The sequence below is a fragment of the Petaurus breviceps genome, unplaced genomic scaffold (assembly GCF_028583685.1).
Source record: "Petaurus breviceps papuanus isolate PSGF00001 unplaced genomic scaffold, PetGlider_PUasm1.0 90617, whole genome shotgun sequence".
NCBI lineage: Eukaryota > Metazoa > Chordata > Mammalia > Diprotodontia > Petauridae > Petaurus > Petaurus breviceps.
The window spans coordinates 4,168,952-4,191,470 of NW_027187287.1; the positions used below are offsets into that span (position 1 = coordinate 4,168,952).

The following is a 22,519-nucleotide window of genomic DNA, read 5'->3' on the forward strand; positions in this document are numbered from 1 at the left end:
TACATTCTCCTGGGAAGGAGTAATGACATACGACATAAATACAAAGTAAATTATAACAGCTGGCAACAGAAAGGCTCCTCTGGGCTAAAATGAAGTGGAAAAAATTGTAGAATTATTCATTTGACAAACATTTTGGGGCACCTTCCATGTTCAAATTCACAGAACACATAGCACTACTCATAGGGACTGACTGGCACCAATCCAAGTGAGCTACGGAAGCCAAGAGGGACCCCTATGTCCCAGATTCACAGTTATTCTGATAGCAATGACAGCATAAATGTGCTGTCAAGTACTTCCATTACCAGATCATCAGGGTATAAGCTTAACATACCCAATGGAACAACTGTCCCATTTTGAGCAAGGAACATCTGACACAAAGGGAGTGGACTCCTGAAGTCTTTTAATCCCACAACAAAAGTAAATGGCTGAATTAGACTTGATGATAAACAAATATCTGAAATTAAGGCCCCAAAATAATGCCTTTTCTACATTTTTCTAGTTTAATATAAGGTATTTACTCAGAATTGGGAGGGGGGGGGAATTAGCTTCTTTCTCCAGGGAGGGCAGCTAAAGCCAAAGGTTGAAATGAGAACCTGATTTTAAAATCTGATCTCCTGCCTAAGTTGTTTTTCCCTAAGGTTGCATAACAGGACAGTATTTCTGAAGCACCTTGTTCTTCTGCACTTTGTTCCTTGCTCCTACCTTGAGGGCTAAGAGAATTTAAAGATATTTTTAATGAAGCAAGAGGGCTGAGGTGAATGCTTACTCGCATTTCAGAAGCCCCTGCTTTCTCCCTTGCTTCCCCCTTCATGGGATGGGGTGGGGGGAGAGGGAAAAGGGAGAGTAATGTCCAACTAGATGAGAATGCATGAGGGGGAAAGCTAAAAGGAACTTTAAAAGTTATTTCAAGAGCTGCCCCTGAGGACCCATGCCACTTTCCCATCAGTGCCTTACCAGACAGAAGAAGTGAATTCTTCAGTAGTAGTTTCCTACTCAGCCCCACCTCAAAATCAGTACTTTCCTTTTGATGGGGTACAGGCTCTGGGAACCCCCTTGAATTCTCCTTGGACTTCCCCACTTGACCTGGCATTAGCTTGAGACAATAAGCTTTTCACTATTGCTGTTTTGCTACTGTGCATCCTTAATCCCATTCTCCAGGGTACTGGACATTCCCATCAAGACCCTTCCTAGATCACCCCCCTCCTCCAGAAACCCCAGACTACTTGGCCACCCCTAGATCCCTCCCTTAGTCTTTCTGTATATAAGATTGTTTCCATGAAAGTACTCAGATTCATTCTGGCTGCTGGTCAATACAAGCATTACAGGAGCTCAGATTCTATCTAGCCTGCTTATATTAGCGTTACAAAGGCTCAGATTCAATCTGGCTGGCTGGCATTAGGAATACAAATGCTCAGATTCCTTAAGAGTCTACCCAATATGGTGGATCTTTAATAAACTTTGTTTTTCTTTGGCTGAAAGAAGACCTTGGTTGGATTCACTCAGGCAGGACCCGCGTGTCGCTATTTTGGGGTCCCAGAACACCTAAAACTCAACATTTTGCTCGGTTATTCTGCTTTTCTTCTTGTAACTTTCTCACTCCAGTAACAGTCCTATAACCTACTGAAATCTTTTTCTGCCCTCTAAGGGGTTGCATTAAACAAACAAATAAACCTAAACAATATTTATATTTTAACCTGAGAGTAACAGGGAGCCACTGGAATTAACTGAGTAGGGAAGTCAAGTGTTTAAGGAAAATTACTTTGGCAGGACTTTGTAAAATGGAATGGAGTGAGGAGAGATGAGGCATGGAGACCAAGTAGGAGGCTGTTGCAATAATTTAGGTGAGAGGTGATGAGGGCCTAAACTAAAGTGGAAATTGTGCAGGGGTAGAAAAGTAGGTCAGATGAAAGATATATCACATAGGTAGAAATAACAAAATTTGGCAGCTAACTAAATATAAGGAGGTGAAGGAGGGTAAGAAGATGAAAATAAGGCTGAGGTTATGATCCTGGGATACTTAAAGGAGAGTGGTCCCTACAATGGTAATTGGTAATTTTGGAAGAGGGGAAGCTATGGGAAGAGAGATGAGTTTGGTTGTGGACACAGTGAGTCTAATATGTCTCCAGGACATCCACTTTGAACTGACCAACAGGCAATTAGTGATGTGGGACTGAAGCTCAGGCAATTAAACCCATTGAGAACTGATGAGTTTAGCAACTGAGTGAGTAAAGAGAGAAAAGGGCCTAAAATAGTCTTATGGAACATCCACAGTTAGGATATATCATATAAATGATGAGTCAGGAAAGGAGACAGAAGAATATATAAACAAGACCAGAACCACAAGAGATTAGTGTCACGGAAACTCAGAAAGGAGCAAGGACTCAAGAAGAAAAGTGGTCAACAGTGTCCAATGAAGCACATAGATCAAGAAGGATGAGGTGGAAAAAGACAATCAGACTTAGCAATTCACTGGTAACTTTGGAGAAAGCAGTGAAACGCAGTCGAATGATGAGGTATGGAAGTCATGCTGCAAAGGGCTGAGGAGAGAAGAGGATGTGGAGGAGCATACATGATTTTTTTCTAGGAGTTTGGCTGAGAAAGGGAAGAAAGATAAGGATGATAGCTAGCTTAGAGGGGACGGTAGAGTTTAGTGAAAGTTTTCAAAAGATGGAAGAGAGAGAGAAAGAACAGAGAACAAAAGACAAAGGTAGAAAGAGGAGGTTATGACTGTCGTTGTAATCTGTTGGAGAAGATGGTAAAGGAGTGGAATCAAGGTAACACGTCTCTTCCCCACTCCCATCTATCCTACACACAGCTGTCAAGGTGATTTTCCCAAAATTATGAGCATGTCATTCCCCTGCTCAATGAGTTCCAAACTCACTGCTTCCTTCAAGATCAAGTAAAAAGTCTTCTGTCACTTAAAGCTTTTCATAAACGAATCCTTCTTTCCTTTCTTGTCTTCTCACACATTATTTACCTCCATGTACCAGTGATATTGGCCTACTGTTCCTCAGCTATGACATCACATCTGCTGTCTTTGTATCAGCTGTCCCCCAATCCTGGAATGCTCTTTCCCTTCCTTACCTTGACCTCTCTTGTTTTCCTTGACTTCCTTCAAAACTCACCTCAAAGCCTACCTGGCCCGGGATGGCTAATCCCTCCCTTTTTGTATTACCTTGCTAATCTATTCTTTATATAGTTTATATGTTCTTAGTTATTTACATATTATCTCCCCCACCTCCATTTAAATGAAAGCTCCTTGAAGTCAAGAGTTATGTTTTTGCATTTCTCCCCAGCACTAAGCACAGTATCTGGCATAAATAAGTACTGGATAAGTGCTTGCTGACTGATTGGCTCAATTTTCTCTCAAATAGGAGACTCCTCATCGGAGAGGGGAGGAAGAAAGGGCGGGGGGGGGGGGGGGGGAGATTGAAAAAGGAAGAAAACTTCTGGAATAGCTTCTGTAGGGAATGAGATAAGGAATCAATTAGAGAGGAATAACAGGACTGATTTGCTTCAGTGCAGGCTCAGTTGAAATTGGATAACCAGAACTTATAACGTACCCAGTCAGCTTGGTCATAAGATTTCTTCCAGCTCTGTTCAGAGGCCTGAGTAGGATCAGAGGACACAGATGGTGGCAGTAATCCCTGGCTGAGGTCTGACAAGAAATGAGAAATGATGGGACAGAAGAGTGAGGGATTCAAGAGCAAAGGATAGTGTAGACTTAAAATGGCTAAGTACAGGGGGTCAAGGCTGGAAAGAAAGGAAAGTAAAGTCAGACCATTTAGCCTTGCTAAAGTACTTAAGCACTGGGGGTCTCAATGAAGACAAAAAATAGGTTTGAGAGGATTGAGGCATATAGAGAGATGGAATAATAGGAGTGACAGATCAATTTCTAATCAAGGAAGTGGAAAGTTCATGAATAATGTTAAGGTCTAATGAATGACCACCATCCCTAAGTGTGGCTTAGAGGTGAAGTAAAAGATACTAATATCATGATATTTAAAGAGTCTGAGGGAGTGGGAGGTTGTGAGATTTTATAAGAGTATCAAAGTCCTCTAACATAAAGGCAGGAGTTGGGGAGAAAAAGAGGGGAAAGGAATGAACATTTATTAAGTGCTTACTATATTCCAGGCACTTATGCTAGGTACTTAACAAATATGATTTCGTTTGAGGAAAGATTATGAGACAAGTGCTGAATTCTTTAACAAAGGAGGGGGAATGATCAAAGTTCTCATGTACTTTAAATACATTCATTATCACTAGGAGCTCCGCAAAGTCTGGATTTTCCTAAGAAGACATGAATAGACAAATCAAGAAAGAAATGTTTATCTATCAGAGGTCCACATGGAGCACCTTTTTCTACAAATGGGGCCCCAGAAATATTTATGAAGTGCATAAAAGTAATTTGGGAGAGAAGGACTTCATCTGAGGCCCAGACAGACCCAAATAAGGCCATTCTCCAATGGCCGAAGCATCATTCTGGATCTTGCTGGGTCAAAACATCAAAGCAGCCTTAGGAATTAGCTTTTAAAAAAAGGGCGGGGAGTAGGGGGTGGGAGTGGAAATGGCCCAAAAGGTAGTCATTTCACTTTCTTATTTAAATCGGTCAATTGTGCCCATGCAATGGCTAAGCTACTAAGGATGGGTGGATCTGAAGTCTGTTTCCTTGAACTTTCACCACCATGGGGTAATAGAAGGTTGAGCTACATTCAAAGAGGAAATTCTAAAGCCATATCTGAGAATGGGAATCACTCTGCATTCCAGGAAGCATCAGACCTATACAGCCAAAGAGAAGTGGCACAATTATGCTTAAGTCGCTTCTGTTTCATGGGCATGAATGGAAGCTCTGGTCATATGACTTGATTCTCATGCTGCTTGGAGGTTCTAATGGTCTTAGTACTCTTGGTATATTTCCAATGAAATCAACAAACTTTTTAACCTTGAATGCCACAAGTGAAGGTAAGTGAAAACCAAAAAAACTCTTGTAGGTTTCAGAGATGGAAATTCTAAGTGAGGAAGAAAAATAAAAGGGGAGAATAAAGGAAAGAAGGAAAAAAGAGTGCAAAACAATAGAACACAACATGTCAATGTCAGATGCCTCTTCCACTTCTAGAACATTGTAGAGACTATAGAGTTAATCTAAGGTATTGATAATATTGGGGAGGAAAAATGGCATTGTAGACAGAGGTTGGAACAAGAGTTAGCAAGACACCTTTATTTAAACCCCATCTCTGATATTTATTAACTTGTGGGACCATATGTCAATCACTTAACCCAAGATAAAGGTTCTTCATTGTGAAATAGAATTAATGCCTGTAAAACCTAATTCACAGGGTTGTTGTTAGGCTCAAATGAGATAATCTATGAAAAAGGTTCTGTGAGTCTTTATGTACTTACACAAAATATGCACAGAAAGGAGACAGTTTCTAAGAAAGCCTTATTCTCCAAAATACCAATGGCCGTCAAGCATACATTTCAATTTAATCCTCACAACAGCTCACTGAGGACCATCAGAAAGTTTTAAGGTCACACAGTTAGTAAATATCAGAGTTTTGAAACAACCTCTTTCTACTATAAAACATACTCTGTGTGTGTGTGTGTGTGTGTGTGTGTATCTCCAAAAGGATAAGGGGAGGAATCAATGTCCTCATTCTGTGGTTCAACCTTCAAGGCAAGTAAAAATTAAGTAAATGAAATAAATGTCTGATTAAATATTAGACCTATGGCTTGCCTGTTAACATTTTCAGGGAGTCCTACAAGGACTTCCTTACAGACAAGCAAGAAACTACTGTTTTCTCCAAGCTTGGAGCAACTGAACCTTGAGGATGTCACAGATGATTGCACAGGTAAATATCAACATTATATCTACAGTAACTTTCTTTACATTCGGAGACTTCCAAAAATGGTTGGGGAACCAGATTTGGAGTAAATTTCTTCTCCCATCCCTCAGAACAGAAAGAGTTTTAGCAACTGAAGCTGTCAGAGAAGAAATTTTCCCATAATCATCACTGGAGCTGCTCACCAAGCCTATGGGAGGAAAAGCTAGCCAGCTAAGTTCCCAACCTGTCACAGCTAATTAAAAAAAATGTAAGATATCTGGAAAGGAGTGAATTTCATTGTAAATACTGAATGTGAGCAGTGAGGAAGAGTTGATGGGAAATTTAACCTGGGGGGAGGTTAAATCATGATACTGAAAAAAGGGAAAGAAAGGGAACTTGCCAGATGGACCTCAACACAGCCTTGTAAAAACAACCAGGCAGGACCACCACTGAAATGCACACATCTTAAACTTATATAAAAACCTGATGCTGAGGAGATTTCCCAGGGTTAAACCTCCAGGAGGAAGAAGACCAGGCAGCACATGAGCATCTGGATGCATCTTTCCTACTCATCATACTACTCATTAAATAGCAGAACTTGACAGGGCACAATTTCACCCTATAAACTTCCAAACAGGGTGACCAAAGAACATTATTTTTTTTTTTTTAGCAAGTCATTACATGTATGGTAGACACAGAGTTGAAATAACCCAGGTTAGGAGCTTTACTTTTTCACAGAATCCGGGACAGATGTATCTAAGAAATCTGGATAAATTATCAGAGAGTAAGAACGATCCCATTAGGACCAAAAAGGCCTTCTAACAAAACTGTTTTCTCTTTGGATGACACAGAAACACTTCTGCTAAAGCTCAGCTCCTATCTGTCTGCTTCTTAAAGAAGAAGATGAGAGTATAATCATCTTAGTGCTATATCCCAGGAAGCAAAAGACAAAAGTCTACCAAAACATCCAGTTTGCCATAACTTAGGCAATCTTTGACACCTCAGGGATGTGTCTGCAATGGCTAATCACCACAGAGATCACCTGTCTTCAGCTCCTTCAAAAAACATTTATTAAGCTCCAATTGACTTCAAGGCATTGGTGGGAGATGGAGGACTGAGGGTAGAGGGAATGGGGAGATGTATAGGTGATAGAAAGAAGGTTAAATCAGACATATGCCTGTCTTCAAGGAGTTTTCAATCTAATAAGAGTTCCAGTAATGAGTAGTGTATTCAAATAAACATAATAGAAATTAAAAATTTAAATTTATAAGAGATCAGAGAGTCATGAGAGATTTACAGAAAAATGAACTATTTTGAGAGGAAAATTTCAAGGAAACCTTATGGAGTAGATGGCACCTGAAATGGGCTTTTAGGGCAGGGAACAATTTTAGCAGACTAGTACATGGGAGGGACTCTGTTCCAAGGACAGGAGACAAGGTGTACCAAGGCTTAGGGACAGGAGAGGGAAGGACTAGATCAAGGAACAACTTAGTCCAATCTGGATGGAGTATCAATATTTGAAGGAGAGTAATATGAAACGTGAAAAGGTGAGTTCAAATCTGATTATAAATCAATGTGAATGCCAGGTCGAGTTTATATCTTACCCTGTAAGTGGCAGGAGGCAGCAGGGTACAGAGAAACCCCTGCATCTTTGGGAGAAGAGAAAGTTAATCCTATGTTACCATATATTAAAGCATCCAAAACATATCTTATTCAGCTCCAAGAATCAAGCCTGATAAGGAAAAGACGACTCCAAATAAGGGCTAGAACCTTAGCACCCCCCAAAAACAAAAATGTACTTCTAACTCTTTTTTCCAAAAATGGGAGAAAGGAAAAGAAGAACACACACGTGTGAGTTGACAGTTCCCTCAGCAGTGATAATACACCTACCATGCATTTACATAATCAAGCTCTTACTGTAAGACTGCAGATTTGCAGAGTAATATAACAGCTTCTTGAAAGCCATTATGGGAGCATCATGCAAATACTGCAATTATGTCAAGACCATACGATGGAATGTCTTGAAATATCACCTGGGTCACTGCAGCAAAATAAAAAAAATGCCTCCTTAACCACTACCACCACGCTGATCCCAGAACGGTCCTAAAAACCCTAACAAAAAAACCACCCACAGGACCAGGTTACTCAAAACCAGACACATAAGGCAAATTAGAAATAAGAAAACACTGAGTACACCAGCAAAGAAAACACAGAGAATCTCAGAAATGTAAGTATCATGGTCTTTGATGTTACCTTAGTTATCTGAAATTGACTCTGCCTCCAAGCCAAGAGTAAACCAAGTCCCTAACTCAGTTAGAGACCAAACTAACAAGTTAGTTCTGGAAAACCTATTCTGAACAATCCTGACTTTACCAACAACAGACAGAACTGAGGCAGGAAGAAACAGCATGATGTGGCTGGAAGGACACTAAATACAGAGTAAGAGGACCTGGGTTCAAATTATGACTATCGCTTATTACGATCCTGGGCATTTTGCTAGCTTCCTGGCCAGTAAAGTGAAAGTGCAGAACTAGATGCTGTCCAGAGTACCTTCTTGGACTAAATTGTATATGATGCCAATGTAATTAACATATGCTCTAACTTTGGTCTCACTGTGGACCCCATCTTTCATTTAGGCATTGCCATTCTTTGCCAATCTAGAAGATTACGTGGTGCATATGATGTCTACATAGGGACCAACAAATTAGCAGTAATGGCAAGAAAATTCCCATTTCATAGTCAAGGAAGCAGAAACACACACACATACACACACACACAGAATCTACAAATCAGCGGAAAATTGGACTGAGAGTTCTGGTTTTTATAAGACAATACCTGGCAGATCAAGTCAAGCACTTGAGTTTAACTTAGGAAATGGAAGTGCTTCCAGGCTGAGTGTCTGAAGCTTTAACCTAAAACCTATTCATTCTATCATAGCTATTTATAATGAGTGAGTTCAATAACTAAGAATTGTGATCTTCATCAGCATCTAAACATCTCAAAGCATATTCAGATAAGTTAAGTCAATAAGGAATAACAGGAAACACAGGGAGACTCCTTAAAAGCCTCCCTGAAATCAGAGTCCCTTTTCAGGATTCTCAAGGGCCTGCCCTGATTATCATAGTACAATTCTCTCCTTTTACAAGTCATTTCAAGCCATCTCTGCATGAGCACCACTCTCTCAGCTGTGTCAGGAAAATTATTCTGAGGATATATTCAGCAAACCACCATTGAAACCTGGGCAGAACTTACAAGTCATATGACCAGCAAGATGGTAAAAGAGTCACTTTCTCCAAACCACTTCAACCCTCCAACGGGTTGGAAAAAATTATTCTAAAAAGAATATAAACAGAAGAAAGCTCTACCTCACATAAAGGAGGAAACACCTCATTTTATTGTGATTATTGTATATTATCATATTGCATATTATTATTGTACTTTGCAGATGCTGCCTTTTTTTTTTTTAACAAATTGAAGGTTTGTGGCAACCTGGCATCAAGCAAGTCTATTGGCACCATTTTTCCAACAGCATGTGCTCACGTGTCTCTGTCTTATTTTAGTAATTGTCACAGCAATTCAAACTTTTTCATTATTATTATATCTGTTATGGTGATCTGTGATTTTGGGGGCAACATGAACTGTATGTACCTATATAAGACAGCAAAATTAATATATGAATGTTGTGTGTGTTTTAACCACTCCACTAACTAGCTATTCCCTGTCTCTGTCCCTCTCCTCAGGGCTCCCTATTTCCTGAGATACAATATTGAAATTAGGCCAATTAATAACCCTACAATGGCCTGTAAGTGTTCAAGTAAAGGAAGAGTCAATCAATGTGACCAACTTCATTATTGTCTTATTTTAAGAAATTGTCACATCCAAACTCCAGCAACCAAACCCCGATCAACCAGCAGCCATCAACATCAAGGCAAGACCCTCCACCAGCAAAAAGATTATAATGGTTAGTATTTTTTTTTAGCAATAAAGCATTTTTTAATTAAGGTAAGTACATTTTTTAGACATACTACTATTGCATACTTAATAGACTATAGTGTAGTGTAAACATAATTTTCATATGCACTAGAAAACCAAAACATTCGTGATTTGCTTTACTATGATATTCACTTAATTGCAGTGGTCTAGAACCAAGCCTGCAATATTTCCGAGGTATGCCTGTGGTGTAGAAAGAACACGAGAAGGGAAATTGAGACCTGGGCTCTAACTCCAATGTGACCACTGGCTAAAACTGTTATGAGCTAAACAAGGGTAACAATTCCTACAGCTAATAGGACTGTAGTGATACTGGAATAATGTAAAGCGTCATATAAAGTTAGCAATTATTATTAACCTCTCTGGACCTTAGTTTGTTTCCTCATGCACATAAAAGTAGAAGCTGGACAAGATGACTGTTAAACTCCCAATTCTAACGTTCTATGATGTGCTTATGCTGCTACTAGAATTACTAATGATAACTTATTGAAGGACTGAATGGAGAAAAGGTCGGGGTATAGATTCAACATGCCCACATGTATGAATTTAACAGTAAATTTTGAGATAAAAGTATTCCTCCCTGGGTAAAAATTAACAGTCATGACCCAGAGCTGATATTCAAACACCTGTATAAACATAAACTGGTAGGTCTAGTTAATTAAGCCAACCTGCCTTATTTCTTTCAACAGGATCAAGTCATTACAGGTCAGCTGCCTTTATAACTGACTCTAAGAAACTGCAGCTTGTCTGCACTATAATTTTATTGTGGCAACTACTGAAAGGAGTGGAAGCTCCCAGAAGGCAGGAACCTGGTTTCTATAGCACTTAATGCAAAGATCAGCAACTCTTTTAACCCTGAATATCCTCACTAGTAAAAGGACAAACTTATTAGAATATCATGGTCATAGGATTTTCGTACTAAATGGTTTGACCCAAAGTCCTAAGTTTCCTTAATTTAATGAATACAAGTTTGTTGCTATATTACCGAAAGGTCTGGGGCAGGGGAACACGTCCTATTTAAGACTTGGGGGAAAAATCAATCTGATTTCTCTGCCAACTGTTAAACTTTCATTTGGCAAAAGCCCAATCTTCCCACCTCTGTCACATTCAACCACAGCCGCTGAGACAGCTTCCTGAAGTTTTCCCTTTTGCTTGTGCATTAGTAAGTTAGCGATGACAGCAATGTATCCTACGAGCAAGGCAAAAGGGTCACCCCAAGAGCAACAGCACAGTCTGTGCCTGGATTTTAGAAGAGCCACAAAAATACTGGCTTATTTTAAAAGCTTAAATTCTGGCATGGGATTCTCCCTTGATTTCTACTTTAAAATGGACCAAATATGAGATATAAAACCGATAAAAGTATCATCCAGAACTTCACCTTCCACCCCCACTCCCACCCTCTGGACATTCCAAAAGCTCCCAAATTGTTCTTCTTCCTCTACAATTGTGTATCTTACCAAGTTCTTTTGAGCCTTGACTTTCACTGGCCAACTCCCCCATTTTCACCAGGGCATCAAAATAACCTTTGGCAGCAAACGTCACACCTAAGGGAAAACAAAATGAGAGCTGGTCATTTCCTTGAAAAAAGGCAACACAAAACTCAGGTCACGACTTTTGGCAACCACCCAGGCACCATTACAGCCATTCTGTAACATGTCCCATTTGCGTTTCCTTTGAATACAGAAGTATTCAACACTTGATTTCTGGTTTCGGTTCAACATTGGTCTCTTGACATTCCAACAACACATAGTAATGTCATTCCAAACATTAGGTTTCCTTTCATTCTGAGGACATGGTCTAGGCCCAGAACTATTCAAGTGAAATCCTGAATGCTGTTCCCTATTGCGTGTTATGGGTAGGGGAAAGCAGAGAAAGTTTATTTCAAGTGTTCTTCAGAAGATCAGGAACATAGCAATTGAGCAAGGAAGTCCATGGGAATCCAGGTACCTTCCTAGAAGTGTATTACTTCCTATACCATACTGAATCATTTCTCATTTTTCTTCATTCTGACCTTAAAAAAAAAGTTATACATATCTCCCTCACGTACATTAAATATATAACTGGCACTTAACAATGCCTGATCATATTAACATAGCCACTTGCCAATGTATTTAACCCCTAATGATTTAAATAACAGATTCTGGCCTAACCAACTGGGCATTAATATTCTGCTGAAAATCATTCCAATCAACTGAACTATTGATATAGGTTGATTAAACTTGGGCATTCATTTTGCCCGAGTCTCACCTTCCATAATGGTGAAATGAAGGGGACTGGCAAGATGGTGTCTACCATCCCTCCCTATCCTAAATCTATGCTACATGACTATAACTTCAGTGTAAGTCCTAGCTTTCTCAATTGAGAAATTAATTATCTTTCCAAAATTTTCAAGTATGCTTCTAAACCTCGCTAAACCTGAAAAGAAAGCCCCACTTTCCCAGACTCCTGATTAACAAGGAATGGTGAAAACAAAAAGAAGGGAATTCAATGGCTGAAAGATCAGGAGCATGGCAAAATTGCAAAGCTGAATAATTATGTTTTTAGTGCTGTTTTACATAGAACCCAGTGAGGGTCCTTATAACTGGGTATTTTATCAAATTTTATTTTTATAGTTTTCAATTAAGTGCAAACAATTTGTTCTGTAGCACAAGACCCTGCTGCCTCGTCACCATGGGGGATATTGCTGCCTGGATAGAGTGAGGTTCTTAAGACAAATGGAAGAAAAACACAACTAACTTATCAGCTGTATTTTGGTTTTACTGAGGTAGCACAGTTGAAGTCGATATGAGGGATGGAACTGATAACTATAATACAAGATAACACATTAAGAAGAGATACAAAGTTTTATATGAAGTTCACGGTGAGGGGGAGTGGTGCAGGAGAGAAGAAGGAATGTCAGTTATGTAAATGATCAATAAAGGCTTCATAGGACTTAAAGTTAGAAAAGACCTTAGAATTCTTCTAGTCCAACCCTCTGGTTTTTACAGATGAAGAAATTCAGGCCCAGGGGAGATAACATTTGACATGGCTTTAAAAGCTAGATAAGAAGAAGACAAAGCCTCTTTCCATTGGCTCACATGAATTCAGAAGGAGGTCATTTTAATCCATGATGAAAACCTAGACGAGACTGTTCTTTTTGTTGTTCAGCAGTTTCAGTTGAGTCTGACTCTTCGTGACCCCATTTGGTGTTTTCTTGGCAAAAATACTCCCCTTGGTAAAAATGGGGGAGTAGTTGGCCAGTGAAAGTCAAGGCTCATTTTACAGATGAGGAAATTGAGGCAAACAGGGTTAAGTGACTTGACCACAGTAACATAGCTAGTCTGAGGCGAGATTTCAACTTGATAAGATGAGTCTTCCCGACTTAAGCCTGGTATTCTACTCACTGTGCCACCCAGCTGCCCAAGGCTGCTACAACAGTCCCAAAAGAACTTTTTTTGTTATGTAAGTGGAGCTCCCCCTCTGGGTTACCTTCCTCCCAATTCATTCACAGTCTGGTTCCAGGTTAATTCTCAGAGGTTCAGGGCTCTCCATGGGTTATCTCTCCCAAACTATATCATATTCCCTACCAGTATACTTACAAGCAAAGGTATTTACTGAGCAGGCACTGTAAAAACAATTGTAATAAAAATATTCCCTCCACAAACCTGGATTGCGCTCTCTCACCACACATATGGTCAGTGGGAAGAGTGGGTATATGCATACAATACACTGAGGTAGGAAATATACTTGGCCCAGATACCTCAGGCTTTCAGCACTGCAGGAATTTAATGACCATTCCCTTCTTACAGGGTCTTTTGATGATTATTCCCCCCTTAGGCAAAGCGTCTCTCATAGGGCAGATCACTCAGTTTGATTCCCTAAGCCTGTTACTCTCCACAGTTCAACTCCCAACAACCAGAGCTGTCTCTCTTCTCTACTGCCAGGTCACACTCTATGGAACCTCCTTCCTGCCTTGGCCCTCAATTCATTCCTTAGATTGTTCCCTGTTGGATGTGATGGCTGCTACTGGATAACTGCACTGTAAGTCACAGTCAATGAGGGAAGGAAAAAAAATAACTCCTCTTCCTATCTCTTCCCTATGTCTCTCAAGGTCTGGATTCTTTTTCCATAGTTGACTCTCTTCTATGCTGCCAGAGGTCACACTCTTCAGAACTAGCTCCTGACTGAAACTAATTGCTTCGAGAGTTTCTTGATTTTTAAAGAGCCATCAGAAGTGTGGTCAATCCTTGGTCATCAGATAGATTCCTAATAATTTTGTTCACAGAAATTCTTCACACAAGATATAACAAAGTAGAAACACTTTTTTATACTTTTATATTCACCATCTCTCTTAACTGCCTCATATTCTGTGATTTTATCCTCTGGACTAAAAAAAATCAGTTTGTCAGGGGTATACTAAGCAACTCCTCCACCTTCAACTGTACAGGTCCCATACAATCTTCTAACATTGATCTTTGCAGGGAAGCAATAAATAACATTGAGGTCAGAGTTGTGGAACATGAGGGAAGTAAAGGAAAAAATGAAAGGACATGCATTAGGAAAAGGGAACTGAGAAGACTAAATAATCATCAGCTCAGCAGACACACCAATCTTTTGTAGGTCATCACTTTTAGAACCATTCTAGCCTCTGTCAGCAAAAAGAAAGTTTTCTAGTAAAAATTACAAATTGACTCAACAAATTTTATATACTTTCAATCATGAGACAGTCAGAAGAGACCTGAATTCAGAACAAGTTTCAGACATTTACAGAATGACATACGACAACAGGCAACTCAGTTAACATCTCTGAGCCTCAATAATTTCATATGTAAAAGGATGTGTTTGGGCTAGATGAGCTTTAAAGTTCCTTCCACCCATAAATCTATGATCCTGAGAGACAGCTATGAGAATTATCTTTGAATAGATAATAACTGAAACCATGGAAACATAAGCTCAGTAAAAGAGACTATAAATAGAAAAAGACCCAGGATAAAGTCCTAGAGGACACCTACACCAAAGGAGAAGACCGTTATGACAATCAAGCAAGGGAGACTGAGAAGGAAGGAGGAAACCCAAGAAGGACGAGTGTTACAGAAGTCAAAGGAATGGATAATATCTTGGAGGGGGTTGTAAACAGTGCCAAAAGGTACAGAGATAAAAGGAAATGAGGACTAAGAAAAGACCACTGGATTTAGTGGTTAAGAGATCACAGGTAATCTTGCAACAAGCATTTTCCAACCCAAGTTGTAGGTTGGAAGTCAGACTGCAGAATTGAGAAGTAAGTGGAACTCATAACTAGGGGGGAGGGGGGGAGGCAACTATGGTTGATGGTATGGTATATATGAATGCAATGGAATATTATTGTGGCAAGAAATGTTGAGTATGAGGAATTTAGAGAAACATGGGAGGGGGTGGAGTCAAGATGGTGGAGTAGAAATAGGACTTCCGCAGGGCTCTGGCTTCTACCTCCTCCAATTCATGTAAAAGGTGACTCTGAAGAAACTTTGGAGCTACAGAACCCACAAAATGACACAGAAGCTAACCTCCCACTGAGGACAGCCTGGTAGGCCAACAGGAAGGGGCCAACTCAGAACTCTGAGAGCCAACCCCAGCCCCCTGCAAGTTGGAGATTTTAGCCTCAGGGTAGCCTGACCAGGTGCTGGCTGGAGGGACTTAAGATCACCAGCAGCCATGGCAGTTTCCAGAATTATAAACACATAGATGCCAAGGACAAAATGAGAGGTCAGTGCATTGCGGACTTTGGGATCCAGTAGTTGGGAGTGCAGTTGGCTTTTGCCCCTGAGGCGAGAAGCCGCTGAGGAACAGCAGCCGTGCAGCTGGAGCCAAGTGGCTACTTCAGCTCCTGGCCTTCAGATTGTAGGGAGACAAATCGACCAGTCTGAGGGGTAATCACTCTTGCTTTAACCTGCTTGGATATGGATTGCAGTCTAGGGTGGAGGTCCTGGGGTGTGTAATCAGCTTGCCAGAGCATGTGGAGGCTTCAGAGAGGGCACCCAACTAATACTTTCGGCAGCTGAGAAAACTCCAGCATTTGGGACAAAGCTTCCCTGTCTGGTGACATAGTGTACTGTGGCAAAAAGCCCAAAAGTCAAGTAGTTGAGTGGCAACATGAGCAGGCAAAGGAAGCAAAACAAACAGAGCAACCCAACTTTACACTCCTATTTTGGGGACAAAAATGATCAAAGCATGGAACAGGAGGAAGACAGTGAAGTCAGAACTCCTGCACCAAAAGCTTCAAAGAAAAATACGAGCTGGTTAAAGGCCATAGAGGACCTTAAGAAAGATTCTGAAAAGCAAGTAAGAGAAGTGGAGGAAAAATTTGGAAGAGAAATGAGAATGATGCAAGAAAATTATGAAATGAGAGTCAACAACCTGACTGAAGAAAATAACACCTTAAAAAACAGACTAACTCAAATGGCAAAAAAAGTTCAAAAGTCAATGAGGAGAAGAATGCCTTAAAAAGCTGAATTTGCCAGATGGAAAAAGAATCTCGAAAGCTCAATAAGGAGAATCATTCCTTCAGAATTAGTTTGGAGCAAATGGAAGCTAATGACTTTATGAGAAATCAAGATGCTGTTAAACAGATCCAAATAAATGAAAGAATAGAAGGCAATATGAAATATCTCATGGGAAAAACCACTGACCTGGAAAATAGATCCAGGAGAGATCATTTAAAAATTATTGGACTACCTGAAAGCCATGATCAAAGTAAGAACCTAGAAATCATCCTCCAGGAAGTTCTCAAAGAAAACTGCCCTGATGTTTTAGAATCAGAGGCCAAAACAGAGGTTAAAAGAATCCACTGATCACCTTCTGAAAAAGATCCCAAAAAGAAAACTCCTAGGAATATTATACCTAGGTTCCGGAATTCCCAGATTAAGGAGAGAATATTACAAGCAGCCAGGAAGAAACAATTTGAATATTGTGGAAACACAGTCAGTATAACCCAAGATCTGGCAGCTTCTACACTGAGGGATTGAAGGGCTTGGAATATGATATTCCAGAGGTCAAAGGAGCTGGGATTAAAACCAAGAATCACCTACCCAGCAAAACTGAGTATCATGTTTCAGGGGAAAATATGGTCATTCAGTGGAATAGAGGGCTTTCAAGCATTCTTGATGAAAAAACCAGAGTTGAATAGAAAATGTGACATCCAGATACAAGAAGAGAAGCATGAGAAGGTAAGCAGGGAAAAGAAATCATAAGGAACTTATCAAAGTTGAACTATTTACATTCCTACATAGAAAAATGATAATTGTAACTGATGAAGCTTTTCTTACCCCATTCTATGAGAATAGTTGAAGGGAATAGAAATACATACATACATATATATATATATATATATATATATATATATATATATATATAATGGGAATGTAAATTTTTAAGTTCTTTCCTGCCTCTAGGCTAAAGTGTACCTGGAGCCTGGGGTGGGAGGCTTGTTTTTCAGTAGATACTTCTTGATTGCCCAGTGGGTCTAGAAGGTTGTTATATTCTCTAAGACAGGAGAAGGCTATATAAGCCCTGATGTGTAGCTTTGTTTCTGGGGCTCACTTTGAGAAGTGTTCTGTGATTTGATCAGATGAAACTCTGGAAAGCCGTTGTCCAGAGCCCCCCAGCTTTAAAACCCAGATGTTGTTTGGTATGGATGTAATGGTTGGACAGTTTGGAAATTTGTCTACTTGATCTGCTTGTCTTGATAATTCTGTCTGTATATTCTGAAGTTCGGGGTGCTGAACTTTTTCCCCTGAACTAGGTAAACGATACATATTTGACTGATTAAAGTAAGCTTGTTAACCCATTTTGAGTTGCTTTCCTTTATCAAAGCAGATCCAAGAACCTGTGTTGGCAGCAACCCTGAGGATGCCTGGGGTGCTTGCTGCTACAACATACATATATGTCTATATAGTAGGGTATATGGGTATATGAATACATATGTGAATGTGTGTATATATGTTTACAGGTATACATAGAGAGCCCAGGACCAATATAATAGGAAGGGATGATACTTAAAAGGTAAAATTAAGAGATGAGATATGAATATAATGAGAGGAGATGGGGAAAGACAGAATGGGGTAAACTATCTCATATAGAAGAGGCAAGGGAAAATGGTTATAATGGAGGGGAAGAACAGGAAGGCAAAAGAGAATGGGTCAACCTTATTCTCACTGAATTTGGCTTAAGGAGGGAATGACATACACATTAAATAGGGTATCTCACCCTACAGAAGAGTAGGGGGGAAGGGGATCAGAGAGGGGATGATGGAAGGGAGGGCAGGCTGGGAGGGGAGGGAAGGTGGCAGCACCCACTTTTGAAAAGGAACAGGATCAAAGCAGAGAATACAACAAGGGGGAGGTGGGATAGGAGGGAGGGAAATATAGTTAGTCTTTTACAATATATCCACTATGGAAATGTTTTGCCTAGCTACACATGTATAGCCTATACTGAATTACTTATCTTCCCAGTAAGGGTGGGTGACAAGGGAGGAAGGGAATGAATCTGGATTTCAAAGTTTATAATCAAGTGTTTAAAAATGTACATATATAAACATATGTATATACTATTATTAATATTATTTTACAGTTAACTGGGAAATAACAGGCACTGGGACATAGAGATTCACTGTGTCCTACTGGAAAGTCGAAGGGGGTATGGGAGAAGATATGGGAGAGAGCACATTGGAGGAGGGGATATCTAGTGGGATTGCTATTTTGGGGTGGTGGATAGGGGAAAAATAGGGAGAAAATTTGTAACTCAAAATCTGCCAGAAATGAATAATGTAAACCAAAAGTTAATAAAGCATTTGATTTGAAAAAAAAAAAAAGAAAGAAAAACATGGGAAGCTCTGTGTGAATTGATACAAAGCAAAAATAAACAGAACTCAGCAGAAAACCATATATGTTCACTACAACAATGTAACAAGGTATCTTCAAGTACAGGATGCTAGGGAGAAGATAGCTTTCCACATGGAGGATACTTGGGAGAAGATGGCTTTCCACATGGAAGATGCGAGGGAGCTGCTTCTAGGACAATGGTGATGGTATACAAGGAAAGTGCCACTGAGAAACAGACTACAGAACATGCAGAGACATTCTGTAATTGGTCCTAGTGAGAGAGCCAGATAAAGAGACACCGCAATTGGTTGTTAAGTCATTCAAAAATACCTTTCAATTTTAGTCACCACCTCTTTGCTTCAATGTTCCTGGGAGAGCTCAGCTACCAGTAAAGAAAGTGGAATCTATAACTTTCAAAAGGTCTAAAACAGAGGTGTCAAAACACACAGCCACAGGCCACATGCAGCCCACCACATACCCAAGTGCAGCCTGATTCAGATCAAAATGTAACTGGAAAGTATTTAACAAAAACAAATAAAAATACAACAATACAAATGATGTTAATATGTGGTTTTCTAGGTTAATCATGTGACTCTTGGGGATTTTTATGTATCTTATTTACAGTTTGATGGCCTCAGGTGTTATGAGTTTGTTACTGCTAGTTTAGAGGGCTCTTTTTCATTTTGTCCTTCCAGAGTCCTGGTATGGCAGCAAGAAATGAATTTTGGGAGTGACTTCCAGCAACCCAGACCAGCAGTAGCTACAGGCTCACCTTGTAGTCATGCCACATCTGAAGATGAAACTGGTAGGACCAAGGCTATGTAGGAACTGAGCTAAATTTTGAGATTCCACCAACTCCCAGGTCACAGTGGTATAGAGGGGTTTGTGATGCCAAGGTTAGGGTAAATCAGTATGTTTATTCTTGCTATATTTTTAAAATAAATATTCCTTTGTAAAAGCTACCTGATGTTAAGTGGTTAAATGGAATTAGGATGCTATTTACTAGGTCCCTTAGATGATGGGAACACAAATGGTGGAAGGCTCAAGACAATAGCAGTAGAGAAGAAGATGGACCTCAACTTTCAGAATACCCTAGAGAACCCTGAATGGCAAATGTAGCCTGCCGGGCTCAGAGAGAGTGGGGTCACAGCATACTTGCTATACAATGACAAGGAGAAAAGATATTAGGATAGTAACCAGAGGATGGAGGGGTCAAGTGAAAAGTTTTTTGAAGAATGGGCTAGACCAGTGGATAGAATGACTGGCCTAGAATCAGGAAGACTCATCTTCCTGTGTTTAAATCTGGCCTCATACCCTTACTAGCTCTGTGACCCTGGGCAAGTCTCTTAACTCTGTTTGCCTCAGTTTCCTCATCTGTAAAATAAACTGAGAAGGAAATGGTAAATCTCTCCAATATCTTTAAAAAAAAAACCCAAATGTTGTCATGAAGAGACAAACACAACTGAAATGACTGAACAATAACAAAGACTTGAACATGTCTGTAGCTAATGGGGAAGGCGCCAATAGCTAGGGAAAGAAGGAGAAGAAAGAGAAAGCGAATGCTCAAAGGAGCAAGCTCTTAAAAGGGAAAGAGAGGAATGGATCAAGGATTGTACCCTCAAAAGCCATGTCTGCTAAAAATCCTCAGTTCTTGGGAATATTAAGTATCCTTAAAAAGCGAATGAGGGGGGCAGCTAGGTGGCACAGTGAGTAAGAGCACTGGCCCCGGAGTTGGGAGGACCCGGGATCGGTTCCAGTCTTAGATACTTAACACACACACACACACACACACACACACAAACTGGTCATGTAACCTTGGGCAAGTTACTTAACCCCAATTGCTTTAAAAAAAAAAAAAGGCAATGAGGTAGAGACTGTTGAGCTGTAGTAATGTGGCAGAACTAAACATACTTTTGCACCATTCCAGATGGTGTCCCTCATCAGGACATCTTATTTGGAATGTGGCCATCTTGGTCAGTGACTATAGCTGTGACCAAATAAGCCACTTTTAGTGAAAAGAAAGTAAGTTATTCACCCAGGATAAGCCCCATTATGGGTAGTATGTTAACTTTGCAAGGCACATTTTTTTTTCTGAGCAGAAGCTGACAAAATACAGTCATTTCCATAAAGCATTGTTACATTAAGCAAAAAAGATGAGGATTGGGGTGGCTAGGTGGCGCAGTGAAATAGAGCACTGGCCCTGGAGTCAGAAGGACCTGAGTTCAAATCTGGCCTCAGACATTTAACACTTACTAGCCATGTGACCTTGGGCAAGTCACTTAACCCCAATTGCCCTGTCCTCCCCCCTCCAAAAAATAAAAAAAAAAGGATAAGGATCCTTCTAGTTCTAACATTCTACATATAAATGTTCATGATAACTCCTTAATGGAAGGGCAAAAGTCATAACACAAAATAGTTCAAAACGCATTTATTTGAGATTTCACAAGTTTCATTTCCGTTTTTTGGCAGTTTTATCTTCCTGATTATGATCTTAATCAGAGAGATAATTAACTAATTTGCATTGACAAGATATTTATAAAAAGCACAATGTTGGGACCGGAGAGTTGATATGGTTCAGTCTTCTCATTGTACAAAGGAAGAAACTGAGGAAACCAGAAAAGGCAAGGCAACTGGGAGTAAGTTAGGTGAGAAATATTGCCCAGAAAAAAAAATTCACTAAACATATAAGGATCCAGATTTTGTTTTTCTAAGTAGCATTCATTTAGGTTATATATTTTCTTAGAATATAGTTTCTAACAATTTCCTTCCTTTTTTCTTCATCTTTTGTCATTTCCATTTTTCATTTCCTTCTATTTTATGAATCCTTCCCCAAAACCATCTCTTAGTTTTATTTTCCAACTCATCAATTTTCTCTTCCTTGATTTTCAAAATTTCTATTTTTGTGTTTATTTGTGATTTTTAAAAATACATTGCTTTTTCTAGTTTGGGGTTGCTGTTTTTTGTTTTGTTTTAGAAAACTTTACCCAATTCGTTGATCTACTTTTTCTCTTTTGTTGATGAGTTTAGCAAAATAAGTTTGTCATAAAGGACTGTTTTGTATGCATCCCAAAAGTATTGGTATGTTGTCTCATTTATGACATTTTCTTTGATAAAAAGCATTTACCTATTTTTTTTACCTACTTATTCTATAGGATTACATTATTTAGCCTTCATTTACATCTGAATCCTTTCTTCAAATTCATCTTATTGACTAAAATTTTCTTTGTGCTATGGTCAGGAAAGGATATGTTTAATTTTTCTTCATTAATTTATAAATTCTTTATACTCTAGCACATCATTACTACTGGTATAAGAGTCATGAAACACTGAAAAATGTGTGTACAATATTTCTCCTTACAATTCAATAATCACTTGAGGTCTATTTTATTTAATTTTTCTGAAATTGCATTTAGGTCTATGATAGGACTAGTATTCACAAGTATTTCTCTAAAGTAGTGTCTTTTGCCTCACTCACATGTGTCAGGCCCCAACCCTTCCTCTTTTACTACACTGGATCTGACTGGTCCCAGCTTTCTGGTCATCGATGGGCACAAAAAACTAAGCCTCTCAGACATACATTAGTGTGTACCCAAAACTATATAAGTTGCCATACCCTGATGATCTGCTGACCAGATCAATTTCTACAAGGCAACAGAGGCTATATATTTGGTAGATGAAGATAAGTGCCACTGTATCTTTGTTGCAAGTATAAATGTATGTAAATATTGCTTCATTATCTATAATGTCATTAAGCACAATGTAGTTTCTTTACTTAGAAGATATAGTTTCAAATTCTACACAAGACACTTATTGACTGTGTGATCCTGGGCAAGTTACTAAAACTTAAGACCCTCAGTTTCTTCATCTGTAATA

General features: G+C 39.5%; 1 protein-coding gene across 8 annotated transcripts in view; it reads right to left on the bottom strand.

Annotated features, from left to right (window-relative positions):
* Positions 1–22,519, bottom strand: part of BAIAP2 (BAR/IMD domain containing adaptor protein 2) — a 403,422-nt gene that overhangs the window by 114,190 nt on the left and 266,713 nt on the right. For all 8 annotated transcript variants that reach the window (XM_069064100.1, XM_069064101.1, XM_069064105.1 and 5 more), the window contains exon 4: positions 11,270–11,356. In XM_069064100.1, coding sequence (XP_068920201.1) covers positions 11,270–11,356 — 87 coding nt within the window. The remainder of the gene's footprint in view (positions 1–11,269; positions 11,357–22,519) is intronic.